Raw genomic sequence first — 22,744 nt, 5'->3', positions numbered from 1 at the left:
GATTACCTATTTGTGATTTTTTTTTCAGTAGGCCTTGATTCAGCAAAACACATAGTTCAAGTTCAACATGTACATACGTGCTTTGCTGAATCAGGGCCATTGTGCATAGGGGTCCCAACCAGGGCTGGAGGTCCCATTGTGGGAGGCACTGTACAGAGAAATAGTAAGAGACAGACACTGTTACTTTACATTTTAATGTCAATCATTTGAATGTGTGTTTTAATTGTTCTGTGTGTGTCTACTATGCTGCTTTATCAAAAAGACCTAAAGAATGGAACTAGCTGAAAAACTTTGAATTTTGAAGGGTTTTTTTACCGATCAAAGGGATACTTTTTTTGTACAAATTTTAATTAAAGTGTTTCCCCAAGGTCTCCATTATTGTGGCTAGTTTGGCTTTAAAGGACTCACATTCTGGGGCATTTCATTTGCCTAGTGTTTGTGTGTGTGGGTCAGCATTTGTGGGCCAGACTGACTAGTCTCTTTGAAATGCCCAACCTAAGAGAAGTGCAAAAAGCACAAAGAATGACAAGTAAACCACAAAATGTCTTTCGGGTTTAATAATGCATTGCTTGTAAATCCAGTTTAGGATTTTATTCAAAAATATGGATTTTAATCCAGAATATTTGTAATGCAAAAAGACAACAAAAATGGAGTTCCTGTAAGATAGCCTCACCAGAGGAATAAACTGGAGTGCCTGAACATACCCATAATAGAAAGCATCAGAGAACATCGCTGCATGTTAGATAGTCCTGGGCTGGGTGCTAACAGTTACCTACAGTAGCTCCTTTTGAAAACATCTGTGAGTAAAAGCTAGGAAGCAAAGGGCTTGGTGGTGACTGTAGAAACAGCCCTGAGTGGTGCATAAGCTGCACCATCCCAGAAGTAGTTGCAGGAGTTTGAGACAGACCTCTCAATCACAGTGCCACGCCACTCCTCCCTGCTCTAGGCGTGTAGTAGCATGAAGCCCATGAAGGGGTATAAGGGCGCCCTTATTCCCTGCCTGGGCCAGTAGCCTAGTCACGGGTCTCACCAAAAGGACTTGCACAGACACACTGTGACACTTGAATGGTAAGCCTAGTTTAGCAATATATCGTTTTCCTAAAATTTGCTGGAATATAGTAGTACTGGATATATTACCATAAAGAGGAAAATGGGCACCTACCATGCCTTTAACAAACACGCCTATAGCAGTCCATAAAAAGCACAAAAGACTATAGAGATTTTAGTTTGCTGGAACGGTCTGTTAAATTTGTTCAATTCTCTGAACACAGGGCTTGATCCAAAGTCCTTTGAAGTCCACGGAGAGATTCCAATTGATTTCAGTGAGCTTTGGACCAAGCCCACTGTAACTTTAGATTCACAAGTGGGTTTTCATGTTAGGTGACATTAATGTGGGTAATGCTGTAGTAAAAATGACACCTCTAATAATAGCTATTCTCCAAAGTGGCAATCATTGCATTCTACAATTAGGTTAACATTAATCTTACAGATTTCTAGGAAGCCTGGCTTTAAGATGTTTCCTACATAATTGTTTTATTCTGTACCCTGAGTAAATTTGCCATGAAATACACTCTGGAACTTAAAATAAATGCCTTGAGGCAATACCTCAAATTACATTAAACTGTGCTGAGCTTATTACACTTGTCTTATGTAGTTTACCAGAATCACTCTGGCTGTATTGTAGAGCGATCTGCAGTGTTTCTAAAATATTATGTTTTATCTTTAATCCTATAAACCAGCTTCCATTCAAAGACAATTGACACTTAAATGAATCCATTCTTTGGTAAAATACTGTGGAGTATGTCAGTGACATCTTTATTACATTGGCAACGCTTTACTGAAGTGGAACAAAACACATTTAAATTAGCATTGTATTTCCAAATAAAGGGCATGATTCACCACTATATTACTCCAGTTGTTTTACGCCAGTGGAACTCCATTGAAATCAATAGTTACGCAGGTGTAAAACTGGGGCAACACAGTGGCAAATCAGAGCCAGAGAGTCTGAAGTGCTGAAGCATTGCAACACAACATTTTGTCAACTTCTATATTTTGCACGTAAATCTGTCAGCTTAAAAATGGGGTAAAGTATGTGGTTGATGATGCAAATGGAAAAAGCTACTTACATGTGAATGTTCTGGAATTGAGGGAAATGGTAATGATGACCTTGGCCATAATATTTCACAGATATTCAGAGGTGAAGGTAAGCCGGTCCGGTCCGGCATACTGGTAAGAGCCGATACACAGCCAACCATACTGGCAGGGGGCAGGTTCCCCAGGCCGAAAAATTAAAAGGGCCCGGGGCTTCCGGCTGCCACTACCACAGCCAGAGTCCCGGGCCCTTTAAATCACCACCAGAGCCCCGGGATAGTGGTAGTGGCCAGGAGCCCTCAGGCTCCGGCAGTGATTTAAAGGGCCCGGGGATTTAAAGGCCCCACCCCTTCCACCCAAGGCCCTGCCCCTTCCGCCCGAGTGACCCCCAACCCCCTGCACACATACACACACCTTGCTCAAGATCCCGGCCCTGTGTACCGGTAAGTCTCTTAAGTTACTTTCACCCCTGCAGATACTTGGCAAATTTTCTCCTGAAGGAGTCCAAAGAAAATTTTACAAGTATATAGGCCTGAGTTAGTCCTTCCTCTTATGTACACACTGCTCTACAGAAATACAGTCAAATCTGGGTGCAGTGAGGTAATTAAATGTGACAGATGTGGAAACTCTGGCTAAGGCAAACTCTATCATTAACAAAAGCACTATGGTGTATGACTGGTGTCCACACACTGGAGACAGGACCTCAATTTTAAAGGTCTTCTCCAACAGCAGACTGTATGGAACTCATTATATCTACTTGTAAAACAGATCTATTTTGACAATCCTGTTGTGGTTCATTTGATTTTAACTAGGGGCCTGTGAAGCCTGGGTATTGCATACTTAAGGCTGAAAGTATTGAACAATCCTCTGTGGAATGGAGTTCATGACATGACTAAAGCCAATTAATCATATTACTTACATTTTGCATAAGGCTTGTCTTTATGCCACTTGTCAGGATCATGAACAGGATGTGGGTGGTTGGGCCTAACAGTCGGAGTCATAGGGGTTGCCTGGTCTGGGGCTTAGCACAGAGTCAAGGATCAATGCCAAAGGACAACCATGGGTGTAGACGGGAGCAAAGCTGAGGGTCAGACACAGGGATCAGAAGACGGATGCCAGAGCCAATGGGCTAGCTGGAGACACGGTCGGGGAGCTGAGCTGGGGGTCAGAGCCAAAGGCGTCAAGGATGGGGAAGGCTAGGAACTGAAGTGGGCACAAGAGGAGGCTGGACATGGGCAGGCATAGGCTGGATGGGAGAAAGAAAAGGCACAGGAAGCAGGGTTCAGCACAGCTGCAGTGTGCAATGCGGTGAGCAGCCGGCAAGCTCTGGCCACTACTGGGTCAAGGTGTAGCTTAGCTCCGCCATCCCCACCTGTCAGGAAGTACAGTCAATGAGGCAAAGCAGCTCCTGCTAGGGTCAGCTATGCCCAGTGTGTTGCTAGGAGACTGATCCTGCTGCAGCTGGCTCCCCGATGCCACTAAACATCAAACATTCATAGTTCTGGGGAATTATCATGCTGAGGTGGAACTTTCTCCTGTGCTCTGGGGGAATGTATTACCATAAGTTTACATGGAAGAGCTGGCTAAACTTTAAAAAAAAATGTATGAAGGACAGATTTGCTAGAGAAAATTTGAACAGAGCAGTTTACAGCGAACAGCCCGTGAGGTATATTTGCAGGTGTCATTATGAAGATGACAGCCTTGCAAAAGACAATGAGGTTTATAAAATCTTGCTGTTACTGATCTTTAACAATGGGGAGGAAAGGGGGAAACATTCTCAGCCTCTGACTCATTAAATACCTAACAAATTATGATCACTTTCTTTGCATTAATGTACGCCCCACAAATAAATGCTAGAGCTAGTGCAAAATGGAGGGTGGGGAGGAGCAATGTCCTCTTTTTGTAAACATTTGGAATTTCAACAAAAAATGTTCAATTAAAAGTTGAAGTTCAGAACCAGGTGACCAGTTGTAATACGTGTATTAGGATGGGGCTGACATTCCAAATTAATGTTGACAACTGTGGCCAGATTTAATTTTGACATAAATGTACATAACACTGGAATGCGTTACCTAGGGAGGTGGTGAAATCTTCTTCCTTAGAAGTTTTTAAGGTTGGGCTTGACAAAGCCCTGGCTGGGATGATTTAGTTGGTGTTCGTTCTGCTTTGAGCAGGGGGTTGGACTAGATGACCTCCTGGGATCTCTTCCAACCCTGATAGTCTATGATTCTGTGATAACTCCCAGGGCTGAATCTGGATTTTCCTTTGTGGGTCCTGTCATTGATCTAAAACAATAGCAGATTAATAATAAAGTTATCAGCATTTTTGTCAGATTCATGACTAAACTGATGGTTACCTCTTTATATTATACAATGATGATGGTTGGGTCAGATTCCAATCTCATTGATGTTCATGGGAGTTTTGCTATTGATTTCAATGGGAGCCGGATGAGGTCTTTCCATGCACCTTATCTGAAATGCCTGCTTAACCGGAAGGATTGATGAACAGATTCTACGCAATACCTTGAAAATGGCATCAAAGTTCACTAAAATGCATACCTGATGTTGTCTGAAAACATTCACAATTGTTTATAGGTATCGATTGGTATTTGCTAGTATTCATTTCCCCGTGTAGCCTTTTGTTCACTTCTGGTTACTTCCCTGTTCCATTATTGTTGCCAGCTAAGACCATCTTACAATTTATTATAGTTTTTTTAAATTTTTGAACACAGATTAATTTCAAAACAATTTAGGAAATAACAGTGAGTCTTTCGCAGCACAATGTGCTCGTATGAGCCTTTGATCATCAGGATGATTACTTAATTGGCATGTTTCTCTTTTCCACCAGAATTTTATTGCCATAATAACACAATTCCTACCTACTTCCTAAAGTGCTTTTCACTAGATCGTTCTTCTCTCTCTCTCTCTCTCATATTAGGGATGCTTTGCTGACTAGCACAATCAACTGTGTCACAAGCTTCATCTCAGGATTTGCCATTTTCTCCATACTGGGCTACATGGCTCATGAGCACAAAGTAAAAATTGAAGATGTAGCCACTGAAGGTAGGAAGTTCATTTTACTCCAGATTTACTGAAAAATTAACCACCTGCTCCAGTGCTGCCCTGCAAATTTGTTTATGTTCATTTCAAATTAAACAAGACAAAGAAGCCCACCTACAAGGGACTCAGCTGTGGCCCTGATTCAGCAAGCCACTTAGGGTACGTCTACACTGCAATTGGGAGCATGCTTCCCACTGTGAATTGGCAGACACCCTAGCTTTGCTTGAGCTAACACTCCCAAAATAGCCGTGTAGCTGGATCGAGCACAGGTGGTGGTTTGGGCTAGCTGCCCAAGAACGTACTCTGGGGACTGGGCGGGTTTGTACTCAGGCCGGTAGCCTGAGCTCCTGCCTGTGCTATCCCCGGCTACACCACTGGTTTTGATGCAGTAGCTGGGACAGAGCTCTCATGTGTCTGCCTGCTCATGCCATGGCACATGCCAACTCTGGGTACGTGAGCTGTGACCTGAATGGGGCCACTCAAGCGCTCCAAGGCAGGCACAGGTGTAAGCATATTGTTGAATTGTAGTCGCTGCAAGGCGTTGAGTGGTCCAAGCTCCAGGGAGTTGAGGGTGCTTGGCCCCTGGCTGGAAGCACGCAACACATTAAAGGGGCAGGTCTGTACTGAACACATACATAATCTACTGAGACTACTGGCTAGTTCCAAAGGTTCCTGCCTCAACAACGTTCAAATATGGCCCTCTCCTACACAGAGCCAAGGAATGGAAATAAATAGGTAAGAATATCAGGTTCATGGTTATGATTTGAGGCCTAGATCCACAAAGAGACTAAGGCTTCTAAATTCCAGGTGTAGACACTCCTGTGATCCGTATAACCAACCCCTAAATTCGCTCCATGCCTGAACTTTGACTGTAAAAGTTCCCTTGGTGCCTAAGTTTCTGCCTCTGGGTATTAGCACTGCTGACCCAGTCAGGTGTCCAGGTACCTGCCTGATACCTAAGCCTCAGTGCAACCCTCAAACCAGATACAGATAGGCATTTCCCTGCCAGCTCACCTGCAGGGCCCGATCTAGAACATAAGAACGGCCCTACTGGGTCAGACGAAGGGTCCATCTAGCCCTGTATCCTGTCTTCTGACAATGGCCAGTGCCAGGTGCCTCAGAGGGAATGAACAGAGCAGGTAATCATCCAGTGATCCATCCCCCTGTCACTCATTCCCAGCTTCTAGCAAACAGAGGCTAGGGACCCCCAACTCCACATAAAATGTTGTGGAGTGAGTGGGAAGTGGTGGCCTTCCTTATAACATTTAGCCAAGGGTTAAGGTATTCACCTGGGATATGGGAGACCCTGATTCAATTCCTCCCTATTCTTCATCAGGGCAAGGGATTTGAAGGCGTTTGAGAGGTTCTTGACCTCTCAGGTGAGTGCTGTAGTCACTGCACTCTGGGATATTCCGATGAGTCTCTCTTGTTGAAAAAATTCCACTTTGCATTAAAAAAATTAATTGGGCCAGATAGATTGAGAGACTGACTCTGTAGTTGCAACACCTAAGTACCTTTGTGCATCTGGGCCTGAGAATGGCTTCAAAAATCTAACTGGCTTCAAGACTGAGCTTGATAAATTTATGGAGGAGATGGTATGATGAGCCTGCCTACAATGGCATGTAGTCTATCTGCGACTGCTAGCAGCAAAAATCTCCAACAGCTAGTGATAGGACAATAGATGGAGAGGGCTCTGAGTTATTAGAGAATTCTTTCCCAGGTGTCTGGCTGGTAGGTCCTGGACACATGCTCAAGATCTAACTGATCACCATATTTGAGATCGAGAAGAAATTTTCCCCTGGAACAGATTGGCAGAGACTCTGGGGGGTTTTCACCTTCCTCTGCAGGATGGGATATGGGTCACTTGCAGGTTTAAACTAGTATAAATTTTGGATTCTCTGTAACTTTAAATCTTTAAACCATGATGTGAGGACTTCATTGACTCAGCCAGAGTCTGAGTTGTTCAGATACTATGGTGAGGGACACCAATATAAGAATCTAGGTAGGTCAAATCTTATTTTCATGAACCTTTTTATAGCTTTAAAAATTTAACAAAAGCCTCCATGCAGAAATGAGTTTTTCTTTCCTCTTGCTTTTCAGGAGCTGGATTAGTTTTCATCCTTTATCCAGAAGCCATTTCAACCCTTTCAGGATCAACATTTTGGGCAGTGGTGTTCTTCATAATGCTTCTCACACTGGGCATTGACAGTTCTGTGCGTATCTTCCATGCCTATCATTTTTCTTTTAATAACATTCTCTGGTAATAAGTACGGAGGCACCAGTCTGATTCCACTAGGTTTCAGAAGCCACATGCTCTGCTCTCAATGTATCTGTTTTCATAGGTAAGGCCAATACACCAAGTAGCATTGCACTCAGCAGTTTATTTAATCATAGATTCACAGTGTGCAAAAGGCTTGTGAAGGGCCATCTAATTTATGAACCAGCAAACTGTGTTTCCATGATTCTGGGTTGGGCTCAAAGTTATTACACTTTAAGCACACTGCATCACTGACTCGAATGAGAATTTTACCATTCATTTCTACAGCAGCATACTCAGAGCCTAAAAATGAACTTGGAAAAAGCACGGGAACAAGATGCTAAATTGCCTGCCTATGGTTCTGTACTATTTTGTATTAGAGATTTGTATTTGTTATTTCCCACGACATCCTAAGTGATACTCATGACACAAAGGCTGAGGATAGAATCTAATTATATCTTTGATTTCCTATAATATGGAACTGTATGTAAGATAGTTTCCTTATAACAATAGTCTCATTGTGATCATTTTTTAAAAATCAATTTCATTTACACTATTATTTTGTGTTTGTTAGGTGTCTTGGCAAAAGGCAACAATGTCATCTGTATGTTGACAGATAATAGATATTTAGGAATGGTAAAAAATGAGCACTAAGATGGGCTGCCTCATTTTACAGTTAAATTCAGTTTTAGATTTAGGACTGAACTTCATTCAACATGAAGGGGGAGTATTTGTGCTTTCTACAAAGTGAAAGTATATTGTCCTGGGATAAAAAAAGATAAGAGAAACTTCAACCCGAGATGAAATATTCTAAGTACCCTAACAGCACTTCTACCACCGTATTCTTGCCAAAGAGGAATCAAGACTTCCTTTTCTACTTAACATAAAAGTTAATTTTCTTCTGGGAAAAGTAAATAGCATCTTTGAAGAACAGAACTGTGAACAGTCTAGTCATGTTCATGAGGAAATTTTTACTATTCCAAAATAAGAATTGCCAAGAAGAAAGTTCACTCATTTTCAGAAATAGAAAGGGAAGGAAAAACAGAGACAAGAGAGGGAACAAAGCTGGGGGTGCAGGGTCGGGGGGGGGAGAAGAGATCACACAAAGGAGCTTTGATAGTCATCTGCAAGTATTTGAAGGACATATTCTAGAAGGGGTCAGAGCTGTGAAGTTCAGCTCCAGCTGTGAACTCTTCCCAGCTCTTTGAATTCTGGATTTCACTTCAGGCTTGCTAGTGATTAGATCAAGTTGTAAAATTGAGACTCTGGAACCTTATTCTAAAAACTTGAAGCAAAGTCAGATCTGGGGTTCCAGTCTGGACCTATTTGTACCATAAACAAACATGAAGGAAGGAGAAGAGTAGATTAGGGTGGCAAGAATAACCAGTAGTTATGAGTCAAAATTAAGAAAAGTAAAATCTAGGTTGTATATTATAGGTTGAGCGCTACTAGGCCCAATCATGCAAACATTTAGGGATTTGTTTAACTCTACCATGGTAAAGCACATGTGTAAATGTTTGAAGGGTCGGCACCTTAAATTGTAGAATAATAATTTTTCAGTGGAAGGGGATCAAATTACTCAAAGTGGATAAACTGTGGAAAGTCTAGCATTTTCTGTTCTTGGTCAGGCTTTGATGTTTGCCTATTTATTTGCTGTTCAGAATTATTTTCTCGCAGGGGAAGAGAGGGGGAGTTGTCAACACGACTACATTGAACACTTCTATCTTAGTGACATCCCATCACCCAGTCAAAGGCCTTTGAAGACACTGACATGCCACGGGGGGAAGACCAATCCAGCGTGACTCCTCCGGTTATAGAACCGCCTGTGTCAATCAATCAACTAGCCAGACATAGAAAAGTATTTACCCCCATTCAATGTCATTGCCATCTACGTGCACCATCCGCAAGTCATTCATTTTATAGAGACATGCAGAGCTTTGCTTTCATTACCCTGCTTTATGGAGCACAAAACATGGCCATTAAAAACAGCTGAGGAGAGGAATCTAAACAGTTTTCAGAGTCAGAAGTTACAGTGGATTCTTAACATCCATTGGTTTGATTTTTGTCACAGACAAGGAGATACTTAGATGATCCTGGCCAGTTGCAGTCTCGCACAAGTTGAGAACAAGATGACACTGCAATTGTGGGGTCATGTACAGAAGAAGGTATGGTTTTACAGAAGTTTTGTAGAGTTGAGGCTGAAGGAAGCAGAACACAAGGCCAACTGTGAATGAAGGAGGTTGGAAGATGCAATTTTGAGGGATTTAAGAATCCTAAATCCTCCCTGTCATGAGGTGCTCTGCTCACTGCTGTGTAGTGTCCTTGTGGCCCATCTGGGGATGAGCTCACACCCATTCTGATGCCCCCTCCTTCAGTTTCTTGCCCCATGATCTCACACTCTTTTTCTGGAGTCACTTCCTCTTCATCACTCAGGGTGCTCCCCCTTCATGGCTGAGCCCTCCAGCCAGGTCACTATCATTTTGTCCTTCCAGGGTATCCAAGTCCCATTGGATGACTTTCCCAGGCAGTCTTCTGCTCCGTTGTCCAGCCTGTGCCACTTCCCAAGCTAAGGTCTTCAATATCCTAAACCTTGCTGCTGTTTCCCTGGGCTGCTTCCTGCTTCGCCTCTATCAGGCTCCTTCTCCACTCTTCTCTGTGCACGCCCTTCCTTCAGGGGCAGGGTCTCAGGGCTTCTATTCTCCCCCTGGTTTGCTCCTTTCCCTCTGTAAGCCCAAAAAGTGACTGCAGGCCTTCTATATTGCAGCCTCCATCTTGCTCTCTACTTCCTGGTTTTATAGCAGCTTAGCCTTCTCCTTGCTCAGCTGGGCTTCATCATCAGTTAAAAGCTTATCAGCCCTGACTCTCCTCCAGGCGCAGCCTGTCACAGGGCTAATTGTCCCTTTCTCTCTAGTCAGGCCTTGTGTGGGATAGGCACCCCACCCCCATGCCCATACTGACTCTTGCTGAAAGAGAAGTCTTCCAGGGGACCGTTCAAGATGAATTCCATTCTGTGCACCACCACAGCTACATCAATGCCATATCAAGCAGCTGCTGCTCATAATTATTTACTGGTTTTATGCAAGCAACTGTGGGGTTGTTTGCAGACTGTTTCCCTTGATTACCCACTCTACGTGCTGTGAGCTCGGTCACCTAGGACACGTGATACTGTTGCTTATCCCTGATTAGAAAACAAACTAGAAAAAAAATAGAGGAATAATGCATCAACACCCTTGTTCGTGCACAAAACCCCTTATTGACATATGGAGACAGTTTTCTGGAACGCCCCCAAATGTTTATGGAAAGAGAAACTTCCTTATGAATGTGTTAGTGGACAGCAAACTAATGGGATTAGGAATTAGAGTGAATGTCTGTCATGTTTTTTTCAGCATGCAACCATCTCTACATAGGATATTAACAATGGGGATGAACAAAGCACTAGATTAGGAAGCAGTCCTGAACTGATAAAATGGAGTAGAGAATCTGAAGGCTACTTTTCCACTTCTAACTTCTCTGAGTCTCTCAAAGTAGCAGTGTAGTAAATCTTTGTGACCACAAAAAATATGAACCCATATTTAAGCAGTGCACTGAGATTTAACTGTATGATTCATGTTGATGCTTACAGAAGTCACATGGATAAAACCCCACACTCTGCTTTGACATTTTACTCGAGTATCAGATTTGCTAAAAGAATGTTTGCCCTTCCCTCTGCAGTCCTCTGGTTTCAGAAGTGAATCATTCAGATACTACAGAGATTATTCTCAGCAATTGATTTGAAACAGAGATGTTGTTGTCTCCAATCTGCTGCCCCCTCTCCCCCAATCCCCAAGTATTTGCCACATGTTTCTTCCATTTGCAGGAAATATCCTATATTGAGTCTTCCCAACTACTTAACTGATTCTTAAACAAATTAAGATGGCTTGTTCATCCCTAGCAGGAGCAGGGTTGGCCTTAGGGAGTTGGCAATCAGGTGGTTGCCCTGGGCATGAGCTTCCAGGATCACCAAAGCAACAGCAGGACAGGCATGGGAGGGAGGGGGAAACCACTGCTTGGTTATTTATTTATTTATTTATTTATTGCTCAGCTGTGTGGAGTGCCAAAAATCCTTTCTGACCTGGGCAGCAAAACACTGACGGCTGGCTCTGAGGAGGAGACTTGGAGTCATTCTGATCTAACCCTACAAAAAAAAACCCCAAAATGCTTGCATTACAGCACAGGACATAAAGCTCATGATCAGGAACCTGTATTCTACAGGAGGATCAATGAAAGCTTGGAAAACATTTCAGCTACCATAGTCAATTTCTCCCAACAGCAAAAAATGGCTAGCATATAGTGGTTATGTCCAGAGGGCAAACTAATATTCTTCTATGGTATCATCAAGAATTTTTGTTACTATAAAATTCTCAGCATTAAGGGTTGTCTCTCTATCCCCAATATACAGAGGTAACAATGTTGTTTGATTTGCCACATTGTTTAGCTCCAATCTCCATTTTACTGTTCCTTATCAATAAAAATAGCAGCCACCAGGTGAGGGAAATTGAGACCTATTTATTCTGATTTCTAACACTTCAACTATATGCAAGTATGAACAAGAACGAGGAAGAATAGTCCAGAGTGAAATCATATGCACATTTTACAGAAGGCATAACACCTTTTAACTAAAGAGAAGAAACTCAATCAATGCTAGAAATCACAAAAGGAAATAGAGATGAATCTCAAACTTATTTATACCCTTCTGTTTGTTTGTGGGTAAAATGTCTCTGTCATTATTGCCTAACTTAGATTGCTGTAATCCTTTTCCTTAGATGGGTGGAATGGAAGCCGTCATCACTGGGTTAGCAGATGATTTCCAAATACTGAAGCGGCACAGAAAGCTTTTCACATTTGGCGTCTCCTTTGGCACTTTCCTGGTGGCTCTTTTTTGTATCACCAATGTAAGTACTGCAAGGGTTTCCATTAGCAAGTTAACTTAACAATGCAACTATTCCTATAAAAGAGACAGAATTACTGTAGGCTGGGATTTATCTCTTTGTGTACCTGGGAAGTTTAATTATAACCAACATTATTGTAAAAAGAAAAGGAGTACTTGTGGCACCTTAGAGACTAACCAATTTATTTGAGCATGAGCTTTCGTGAGCTACAGCTCACTTCATCAGATGCATGCCGTGGAAACTGCAGCAGACTTTATATATACACAGAGAATATGAAAAAATACCTCCTCCCACCCCATTGTCCAGCTGGTAATAGCTTATCTAAAGTGATCATCAGGTGGGCCATTTCCAGCACAAATCCAGGTTTTCTCACCCTCCACCCCCCCCCCCACAAATTCACTCTCCTGCTGGTGATAGCCCATCCAAAGTGACAACTTAATTATGCACATTGTAGGGAGAATGGTCACTTTGGATGAGCTATTACCAGCAGGATAGTGAGTTTGTGTGTGTGGTTTTTGGGAGGGGGGTGAGGGGGTGAGAGAACCTGGATTTGTGCAGGAAATGGCCCAACTTTATTATCATGCACATTGTGTAAAGAGTTGTCACTTTGGATGGGCTATCACCAGCAGGAGAGTGAATTTGTGTGGGGGGGTGGAGGGTGAGAAAACCTGGATTTGTGCTGGAAATGGCCCACCTGATGATCACTTTAGATAAGCTATTACCAGCTGGACAATGGGGTGGGAGGAGGTATTTTTTCATATTCTCTGTGTATATATAAAGTCTGCTGCAGTTTCCACGGCATGCATCTGATGAAGTGAGCTGTAGCTCACGAAAGCTCATGCTCAAATAAATTGGTTAGTCTCTAAGGTGCCACAAGTACTCCTTTTCTTTTTGCGAATACAGACTAACACGGCTGTTACTCTGAAACCAACATTATTGTCTGAATATTATATTAATTCTTCTATAAACAATGCCTTTCCCCTCCTGTTTTTTACAAGGCTATTATCTATCAATTGATCTCACAAACCTTTATTCTCATGCATCATGCTTACTTCTACCCCAGCTTGATCATCTGAAATGGGATTATGGTCACTGCTTACTCTTGTGTGTAGGGGAAAGCGTTTTGGGGATCACACCCGTAAGCATCTGAAAACTCTCTCTTCACAACAGAACAAGATAATTAATCAATAAGAAGCATTTACTTCTTGTAAAACTACACTTCAGTACAATAATCCTATCACCCTTCCCAGAACACGATAATAGCTTGGCAGCGTAGCAGATCATAGTTGGGTTGGATACATTTGGGTTGGATGCATTTCAGTGAAGGAACCTTCCTATTTTTGAATATCGGGGGTATAATGCAACCTGCTCCCTACATTACAAATAGAAAGCAGAAAAATAATGGCTGCATAGACGCGCTGGAGGTGGGGAAAGGGTGCAGGGAACCCTCTGCACAGGTGGCAGTCATACCGTGGCTGTTTTTGCTGTCTACAGGCAAAGGAGCGAGGCACTGCAAGTCCTGGCAGCACAATACACCAGAGAGGATATGTCTGTTCTGGGCTGGCCTTGCTCTTCTCTGTATGCCAACTAGTACCAGGAAGGTGAGGGCCACTGCTGATCATGCACCCCATAATGCTACCATATGCATTATACCTGAGGTAGCCATAATGAACGCACCAGTGCTGGGATACTATGACCACATCCCTGTCTATCAGCATTCCACTGACTCACAGATCAACAAGTTAGCAGAAAGTTATTAAAATGGTACCAATTAGTGAATAATACAGAAGTTTTAAAGTTTAACAAAATGCATTTTCCTGGTAGTTTTTTTCATTACAGTGTTTCATTAGCTAGAAAGGGTTTTCAAAGACTAAAAGTAAGTCTTACATTAATAATACAGATAATTTATACTAATAATACATATTGACTCTTTTTACATTTTTCAGCTTTCTCTGTCATCTAATGCAGCTGGACATACTACTTCCTTGTTCAAGGTTTCATCTGGGTTAACAATAGGCTTGGACAATGGGTTTGAAGAAACACAATGGGTCAGATCTTTAGCTGGTCTAAATTGGTGTAACTCCATTTACTTCAACAGCACGATGTCAGTTCAGACCACATGAGAATCTAATTCAGTGTCTTTCAAATTATGGCACCTCTGTGGGATTAAATTCTCAAACAAACTAGACTGCACTGAATTGCCTTGACAGGTACCAAGACATAAGTTCATGTAACAGAAAAAGTTGATGTCACATGTGTACAAAGTAGAAATTAAAACCCCTGTGAGACCAATTTAGCTTAATGGGACTAAATCGGGGGGCCCAGATAATCTTCATCCAAGAATATTAAAAGAATTGGCACAAGAAATTGCAAGCCCATTAGCAAGAATTTTTAATGAATCTGTAAACTCAGGGGTTGTACCATATGATTGGAGAATTGCTAACATAGTTCCTATTTTTAAGAAAGGGAAAAAAAGTAATCCAAGTAATTATAGGCCTGTTAGTTTGACATCTGTAGTATGCAAGGTCTTGGAAAAAATTTTGAAGGAGAAGGTAGTTAAGGACATTGAAGTCAATGGTAAATGGGACAAAATACAACATGGTTTTACAAAAGGTAGATCGTGCCAAACCAACCTGATCTCCTTCTTTGAGAGAGTAACAGATTTTTTAGATAAAGGAAACGCAGTGGATCTAATTTACTTAGATTTTAGTAAGGCGTTTGATACTGTGCCACATGGGGAATTATTAGTTAAATTGGATAAGATGGGCATCAATAGGAAAATTGAAAGGTGGATAGGGAATTGGTTAAAGGGGAGACTACAACGGGTCCTACTGAAAGGTGAACTGTCAAGTTGGAGGGAGGTTACCAGTGGAGTTCCTCAAGGATCAGTTTTGGGACCAATCTTATTTAATCTTTTTATTACTGACCTGGGCACAAAAAGTGGGAGTGTGCTAATAAAGTTTGCAGATGATACAAAGCTGGGAGGTATTGCTAATTTAGAGAAGGACAGGGATACCCTACAGGAGGATCTGGATGACCTTGTAAACTGGAGTAATAGGAATAGGATGAAATTTAATAGTGAGAAGTGTAAGGTCATGCATTTAGGGATTAATAACAAGAATTTTAGTTATAAGCTAGGGACGCATCAACTAGAAGTAACGGAGGAGGAAAAGGACCTTGGAGTATTGGTTGATCATAGGATGACTATGAGCTGCCAATGTGATATGGCTGTGAAAAAAGCTAATGTTGTCTTGGGATGCATCAGGAGAGGTATTTCCAGTAGGGATAAGGAGGTTTTAGTACCGTTATATAAGGCACTGGTGAGACCTCACCTGGAATACTGTGTGCAGTTCTGGTCTCCCATGTTTAAGAAGGATGAATTCAAACTGGAACAGGTACAGAGAAGGGCTACTAGGATGATCCGAGGAATGGAAAACTTGTCTTATGAAAGGAGACTCAGGGAGCTTGGCTTGTTTAGCCTAACTAAAAGAAGGTTGAGGGGAGATATGATTGCTCTCTATAAATATATCAGAGGGATAAATACCAGAGAGGGAGAGGAATTATTTAAACTCAGTACCAATGTGGACACAAGAACAAATGGATATAAACTGGCCACTAGGAAATTTAGATTAGAAATTAGACGAAGGTTTCTAACCATCAGAGGAGTGAAGTTTTGGAATAGCCTTCCGAGGGAAGTAGTGGGGGCAAAAGATCTATCTTGCTTTAAGATTAAACTCGATAAGTTTATGGAGGAGATGGTATGATGGGATAACATGGTTTTGGTAATTAAATATTCATGGTAAATAGGCCCAATGGCCTGTGATGGGTTTTTAGATGGGGTAAGATCCAAGTTACCCGGGAAAGAATTTTCTGTAGTATCTGGCTGATGAATCTTGCCCATATGCTCAGGGTTTAGCTGATCGCCATATTTGGGGTCGGGAAGGAATTTTCCTCCAGGGCAGATTGGAAGGCCCTGGAGGTTTTTCGCCTTCCTCTGTAGCATGGGGCACGGGTCACTTGCTGGAGGATTCTCTGCTCCTTGAGGTCTTCAAACTACAATTTGAGGACTTCAATAGCACAGATATAGGTGTGAGGTCTTTTTTAGGAGTGGTGGGTGAAATTCTGTGGCCTGCATTGTGCAGGAGGTCAGACTAGATGATCATAATGGTCCCTTCTGGCCTAAATATCTATGAATCTATGAATCTATGAACCATAGAGATAAAATAATCAGTTGAATTTCCCCTTGAAAATCTTTGGGATCTATTTTTGAAGCAGTCTGTTTTTCATACACACACCTTTCATCAGCCACCTTGCTGGATTTCTAAAATAAAGGCATTCAAATAATGAACAGGTGTGGAGCAGATTTTCTCACCTAAAACACCATTCAATAAACAGTCTTTTGCTTCTTGCTAAAATATTTGCCATTCAGTTTGTTAGGTGCCCCATGTTAATCCAAACTTTGGCCAGATCTCCAGAGTTTATAACTCAGAAAAGCCTCGACAGCTGTCTCCATTGGTTACTGTAAATAGTGACACCTCTGGTAGAAAGTCTCTGTAGGCTATAACAAGAGAAAAGCTAAACTATGTCTTTGTTGATTAAACAGAGTAAAATCATCATCAAATCTACAAAACGAATGGTATTTATCCCCTTTTTAAAATTGTTAAAGATACTATAAAACAAAATCTACACAAGAAGCAGGCATATTCATAGTGGGTTTGTTTATAAATAAGATTGTTAGAATCTACCATGGCTGGAAGTTCTCTCCGCTGTTTGCTAGGATGAAATGGTAACAATGTCTTAAAATATTCTGCTTTGCTTCATTTCAAAATGATAGGGAGCTCCATCTGCCAACAACCCCCCCCCATTCTCTTCACTCTACACTAAATAAAATTAGACATTTAATAAAATTAGACATTTAATAGTTTACTCAAACACCAATCAAATAAAACAAAGTCAAATCCAGCTCAGAGTGTCTGAAAAACAATTTTGCAAGAATCTCGTAAATGCAACTTACAGTTCCAAATCAATGCATTTTAGGGGATGTATATTTCAGAGGAGAGGGGATATTTATGTAGGGTGAAATCCTGTCACCACACTTCAGCCACAGAAAAAGACTCAAACCACAGCATAGCCAGGGCTCTCCTACTGTACAGGGGAGCAGGCAATGGAGACTTCACAGCCATTTGTATGCAGTGGGCCACTCTACAGGAGCACAGGAATAGAACATTGGATCCAAGACTGCAGATCCACTGGACCTCAAACCTGGCTATGGGAAGAAGTGGAGTGGTAGCAGCCATGACTGTAACACACCAATGCCTTTGAGAAGTAACTCTATGCTAGCTGTAGTTTAGGCTCAATCCTGCAGGTTGCTGAGAAGTTCTGCAATGCACTGAGAGACCTCAACTCCCACTCCAGAGGAGCTAAGAATTCCATCCATTTTTAGGTCCCATTTTGTGGGTGAAGGCTAAGCCCATTTACAAGGGTTGTTCATTCAAACCCACCATTTCCCATGCAGACCAAGGGATGCCCAAGCTTTCCACTCCTTGGTTAAACATACTGAGACTATTATATTTCTACGTATCAGACCTCTGGTACCTGGAGGATAAACTTTGAAAGTAAAAGAATTGTAACTGTTTCTTTAAGAGCTCTGATGAGCCCTGCTATTTGAAGTCTCTGAGGAGTTAATAGAAAAGGAGTACTTGTGGCACCTTAGCGACTAACCAATTTATTTGAGCATAAGCTTTCGTGAGCTACAGCTCACTTCATCAGATGCATAAGGTGCCACAAGTACTCCTTTTCTTTTTGCAAATACAGACTAACACGGCTGTTACTCTGAAACCTGAGGAGTTAATCACGCCCTGGTGGTGGGGGTGAAGCTGAACTGAGCTAAACAGGGAGATCTGGTATAAAAAATCACTTGCTTGGCAAATTCAAAGGCCACGAACAGAGGCAGCTAACAGGAGCGTTTTGGACAGAGTTGAGAGAGGGCATGTGAGAGGCTTTCCTTCCAGGTTCAGCTCTACGTCTGATTTTAAGATGACCAGTGATGGAACAGTGGTGGTGACCCACAGCAGATTTGCCATGTTTTCTTTCCTGCCGAAACAAGAAGCGCATTCCCTGTGCATGAAGTGCAAGTTGGTGGCTGTGCTGGAGGAAAACATTCTTGAACTGGAAGGGTAAATAGAGATGCTACTGAGAAGCAGAGGAGTTCCTAGACAGGTCTGGGAAGCATCCGTACCCCCAGGTTCAAGGACTAAAGGAGCTGACCACCAAAAAGTCAGGGAAACAGGAAATCAGAGAGGAGGCCTGGCAGTTCATAACCACCAGAGGCAAGAGATCATATCAGCATTCTCACAGCTGGAGACAGATGAGGATGAATAGGCTGAGGCCACCAGAGAGATGACGACCAGGAGGAATTCCACACAGTTAGAAGTTTCCAATCAATACCAGGTCCTCCAGTATGGAAACTATAGAAGATTCCTCTCAAGATCCAGCTGGTCCTAGGGAATGGAAAGATGTACAGGACAACCAGTATGAAAATCAAGCATATCCACAAAGAGTTCTCCAACTGTCCAAGAAAGACTGATGATCCTTGTTGGACATTTTGTACTCAAAAGAACCAAAAGATCATTCTGCAAGGGACAGATGGATAACAGGACAGTGTGCTGTCTTCCTGGAGCCAAGACAGAAGACCTCACTCAAGATTGGATAGGCTTCTGAAGTCAATGGGCAAGGATCCATTCATGACGATTCACTTCGGCACTAATGACATGGCATCATTGGACATCTCCCAGATAATAGATGACTTCAGGGAACTCGCAAGTGTCCTGAAGAAGAATAAACTCGAAACAATCTTCTCTGAGATCCTTCCTGTCCCACAAACAAGGAAGACAGAAGGCAGAAGATTCTGGAAGTGAACCACTAGTGAGCTAAGTGGTGGAGGGTGGGAGATTTTGGTTTTGTGGTACATTGGTTGACCTTCTACAGGGAGAGGGGGCAGTATAGTTTCGTTCCCCTTCTACTGGTGGAGGCTGTCCAATCTCCTCAGGGGTAGTCTGGCTAGAGTAGACAGGAGGTCATTAAACTAATAACGAAAGGGGAGAGTAAAAACAGGGAAAATATGAGCGCTCATTTAGCACAGAATCAAGATGTTGAAAACAAAGTTAATGAAGGAAGCAGAGGATATGAAGAGAAAAAATTCTTTAATTGCCTATACACCAGTGCTCAGAACCAGGATAACAAACAAGATTGAATTTAAATTGAATTTATGCTCATAAATAAGCAATCTAGTTGGTATAACTGAAACCTGGTGGGATGATGTGTAAGACTGGAATATTAAAAGCAGTGGTTATAACCTATTTAGGAAGGATTGAGTGGGCAAAAGGGAAGTGGCGCTCTACGTCAAAAATGGCATTATCAGTTTCTGAGTCACTCATAACTCCAAGGAAAATGATCTTGAATGCTTATGAATCAGTGTCCTAATGTATAAAGCACAAGATGGAGTATTAGTTGGCATTTGCTACACACCAGCAAATCACACTAGGGAACGGGATGACCAGCTCCTTACGCTCTAACCATAATGTGTAGGGGGGAAAAACTGCGTGACCGTGGGGTATTTCAATTTGAGTGACACATTCTCGAGGTCTCATGCTGCCAGTATTAAAATATCCTTGGAATTTCTAAATATTATAGACGACCATTTGCTAAATGAAAAGCTGTTGCATCCAACATGGCGGAATTCTATATTAGATCGAATCTTGACAGATAAAGAGGAACTGATCAAAGAATTAAAACTTAATTGTAGCTTAGGAACAAGTGATCATGACTTGATCATATTTACAATATGAAGCAGACCAGTAATATATATATTTGGTGCTTTAAGAGGGCCAGTTTCACAAAGCGGAAAACAATTATGAGCCAGATCAACTGGGAGGAAGAATTTAATCAGAAAAATCTGAATCATAATTGGGGATTGTTTAAGAACACTTAACTAGATGCCCAAAAAGTCACAATCTCATAATCAAGGAAGGCTGTATTGCTTTAAAAAATTGACCTGGTTTAGAGGGGAAGTGATGGTAAATATAAAAAATAAAAATATATAATAATGGAAGAAAGGGGAAGCTGATAATTATGAATATAAATCAGAAGCTAGGAACTATAGAAACTGATAAAGGAAGAAAAGGAACACAAAGAGAAATATATGACCATCAGAGTTAACGACAAGGATACTAGGAAGAACAATCCTGACAATTGTATTGGCCCATTACTATATGGAAATGGTAGAATTATCAGTAATAATGCAGAAAGGCAGAAGTGTTCAATATCTATATCTATTCTGTATTTTGGGGGGGGAAGCGGATGATGATAACACTCTTTCCATTCCAGTAGTATCTCAGGAGGATGTTAAACAGCAACTATTACAGTTAAACATTTTTAAATCAGCAAGTCCAGATGACATTCATCCAAGAGTTTTAAAAGAGCTGGCTGAGGAACTCACTAGACAGTTAATGTTGATTTTCAGTGTCTTGGATCACGGGGAAAGTTCCAGAAGACTGGAAGAAAGAAAATGTGCCAATATTTAAAAGGCTAATAGGGATGTCCCAGATAATAATAGGCCTTATAAATGAGGACTCATCGTCGAGTGTGTTTCAAATGGGGGTCCCACAGGGATGTGTTCTTGGCCCTACACTAGTTAACATTTTTTCAATTACCTGGAAGAAAATACAAAATCATCCTTGATAAAGTTTGCAGATGACATAAAAATTGGGGGCGTGGTGAATAATGAAAAGGGCAGGTCACTTATACAGTTTTAATACAGCTACATCTAAATGTGTACAGCTAGAAACAAAGAATGTAGGCCATACTTACAGGATGGAGAAACTCCATCTTCGGAAGCAGTGACTCTGAAAAAGAATTGAGGGTCGTGGTGGATATTTGGGGGAACATGAACTGCCAGTGTGATGCTGTGGCCAAAAGGGCTAATGGAGCCCTACAATGCATCAACAGGGGAATTCATGAAGGATGTTGATAAATTGGGAGAGTTCAGAGAAGAGCCACAAGAATGATTAAAGGATTAGAAAACCTGCCTTCTAGTGATAGACTCAATGACCTTAATCTATTCAGTTTAACAAAGAGAAGCTTAAGGGCTGACTTGATTAGTCTATACATCTCTACATGGGGAACAAATATTTAATAATGGGTTCTTCAATCTAGCAGAGAAAGGTATACCATAATCCAATGGCTGGAAATTCAAGATAAACAAATTCAGACCGGAAATAAGGCATATGTTTTTAATGTTGAGAATAATTAACCATTGGAACAGTTTACCAAGGCTCATGGTGCATTCTCCCTCACTGACCATTTTTAAATCAGGATTGGATGTTTTTGTAAAAGATCTGCTCCAGGAATAATTTTGGGGACATTCTCTGGCCCATGTTATGTAGGAACTCAGACTACATGAGCACAGTGGTCCCTTCTGGCCTTGGAATCTATGAATCTATGATACTTGTTGGATTTTTTTATGCCACAGGGAGGAATTTACATCCTCACACTACTGGATACATTTGCAGCTGGAACTTCAATCCTGTTTGCTGTTTTAATGGAGGCAATTGGAGTTTCCTGGTTTTATGGTAAGTGCTTTTCTTTTCTTTTCTTTTCTTTTTTTTGTGATGACAAAAAGTCTTGTAAAATGTTTGCTGTCCCCATGATACAGTGGCCCACAGCTGTAAGTAATAATGGAAGTATATTGTATAGGAGAAATCAGAAGAGCAGTAGTTTCAATGCAGTGATCTTCATCTGATTTACAAATAGTGACACGAATATATATGTTCTATGGGCCAAATTTTGGAGCCTTGCACAAAGCCAAAATAAACTGTCTTGGGCAGAGGATCACTGGAGAGGGAGAATCCTCCCACTCTTCCCAAGGTGTTACAGCTGTTAATACACCCTTTGGATTGCAATCATGCCTCTAAACCATGCAAAATTTCAGGCTAGTGGATTAGCTTAGTTGCGGAGCCATGGACACTGTCCCTACCTCCCACAGAACCTGTCTGCTACCCACAGGGACCGTGGAATCTTTGTGGTCTCTCCATGACCTACACAATGGACACATGGTGGCTTGACCCTATAGGCTTGTATTCATTTCTTACTGCACAGTTCTTGTCTGCTTTAGTAATGTAGTGGATGATGAAATACTCCTGTAGCACTGAATTTTGTTTTGTTATATCTGTCAACGTATGATGCCTAGTGTATGAGCATATCCATCAATGAACTGGTGAACACTAGAAATAGGACATATATATTAACATGAGGTATTGTGTAGCAGTTTAGTTTCTAATGGCAGTTAGGCACCTAACTGTCCTTTGCGCCTTTAAAAATCTCCCTCTGTATGCATCAGCCCAAAGGATGGT

General features: G+C 41.7%; 1 protein-coding gene across 1 annotated transcript in view; it reads left to right on the top strand.

Annotated features, from left to right (window-relative positions):
• The window catches only part of SLC6A2 (solute carrier family 6 member 2), a 107,623-nt gene that overhangs the window by 54,447 nt on the left and 30,432 nt on the right, over nucleotides 1-22,744 (top strand). The window contains exons 7-10 of the mRNA XM_084644267.1: nucleotides 5,029-5,153; nucleotides 7,251-7,363; nucleotides 12,210-12,338; nucleotides 21,865-21,964. Coding sequence (XP_084500393.1) covers nucleotides 5,029-5,153; nucleotides 7,251-7,363; nucleotides 12,210-12,338; nucleotides 21,865-21,964 — 467 coding nt within the window. The remainder of the gene's footprint in view (nucleotides 1-5,028; nucleotides 5,154-7,250; nucleotides 7,364-12,209; nucleotides 12,339-21,864; nucleotides 21,965-22,744) is intronic.

The sequence above is a fragment of the Lepidochelys olivacea genome (genome assembly GCF_965140295.1).
Source record: "Lepidochelys olivacea isolate rLepOli2 genome assembly, chromosome: 12".
In the NCBI taxonomy this organism is placed as follows: domain Eukaryota; kingdom Metazoa; phylum Chordata; order Testudines; family Cheloniidae; genus Lepidochelys; species Lepidochelys olivacea.
The sequence above is the reverse complement of the archived record's forward strand: the minus strand, read 5'-3'. Positions and strand labels throughout refer to the sequence as shown.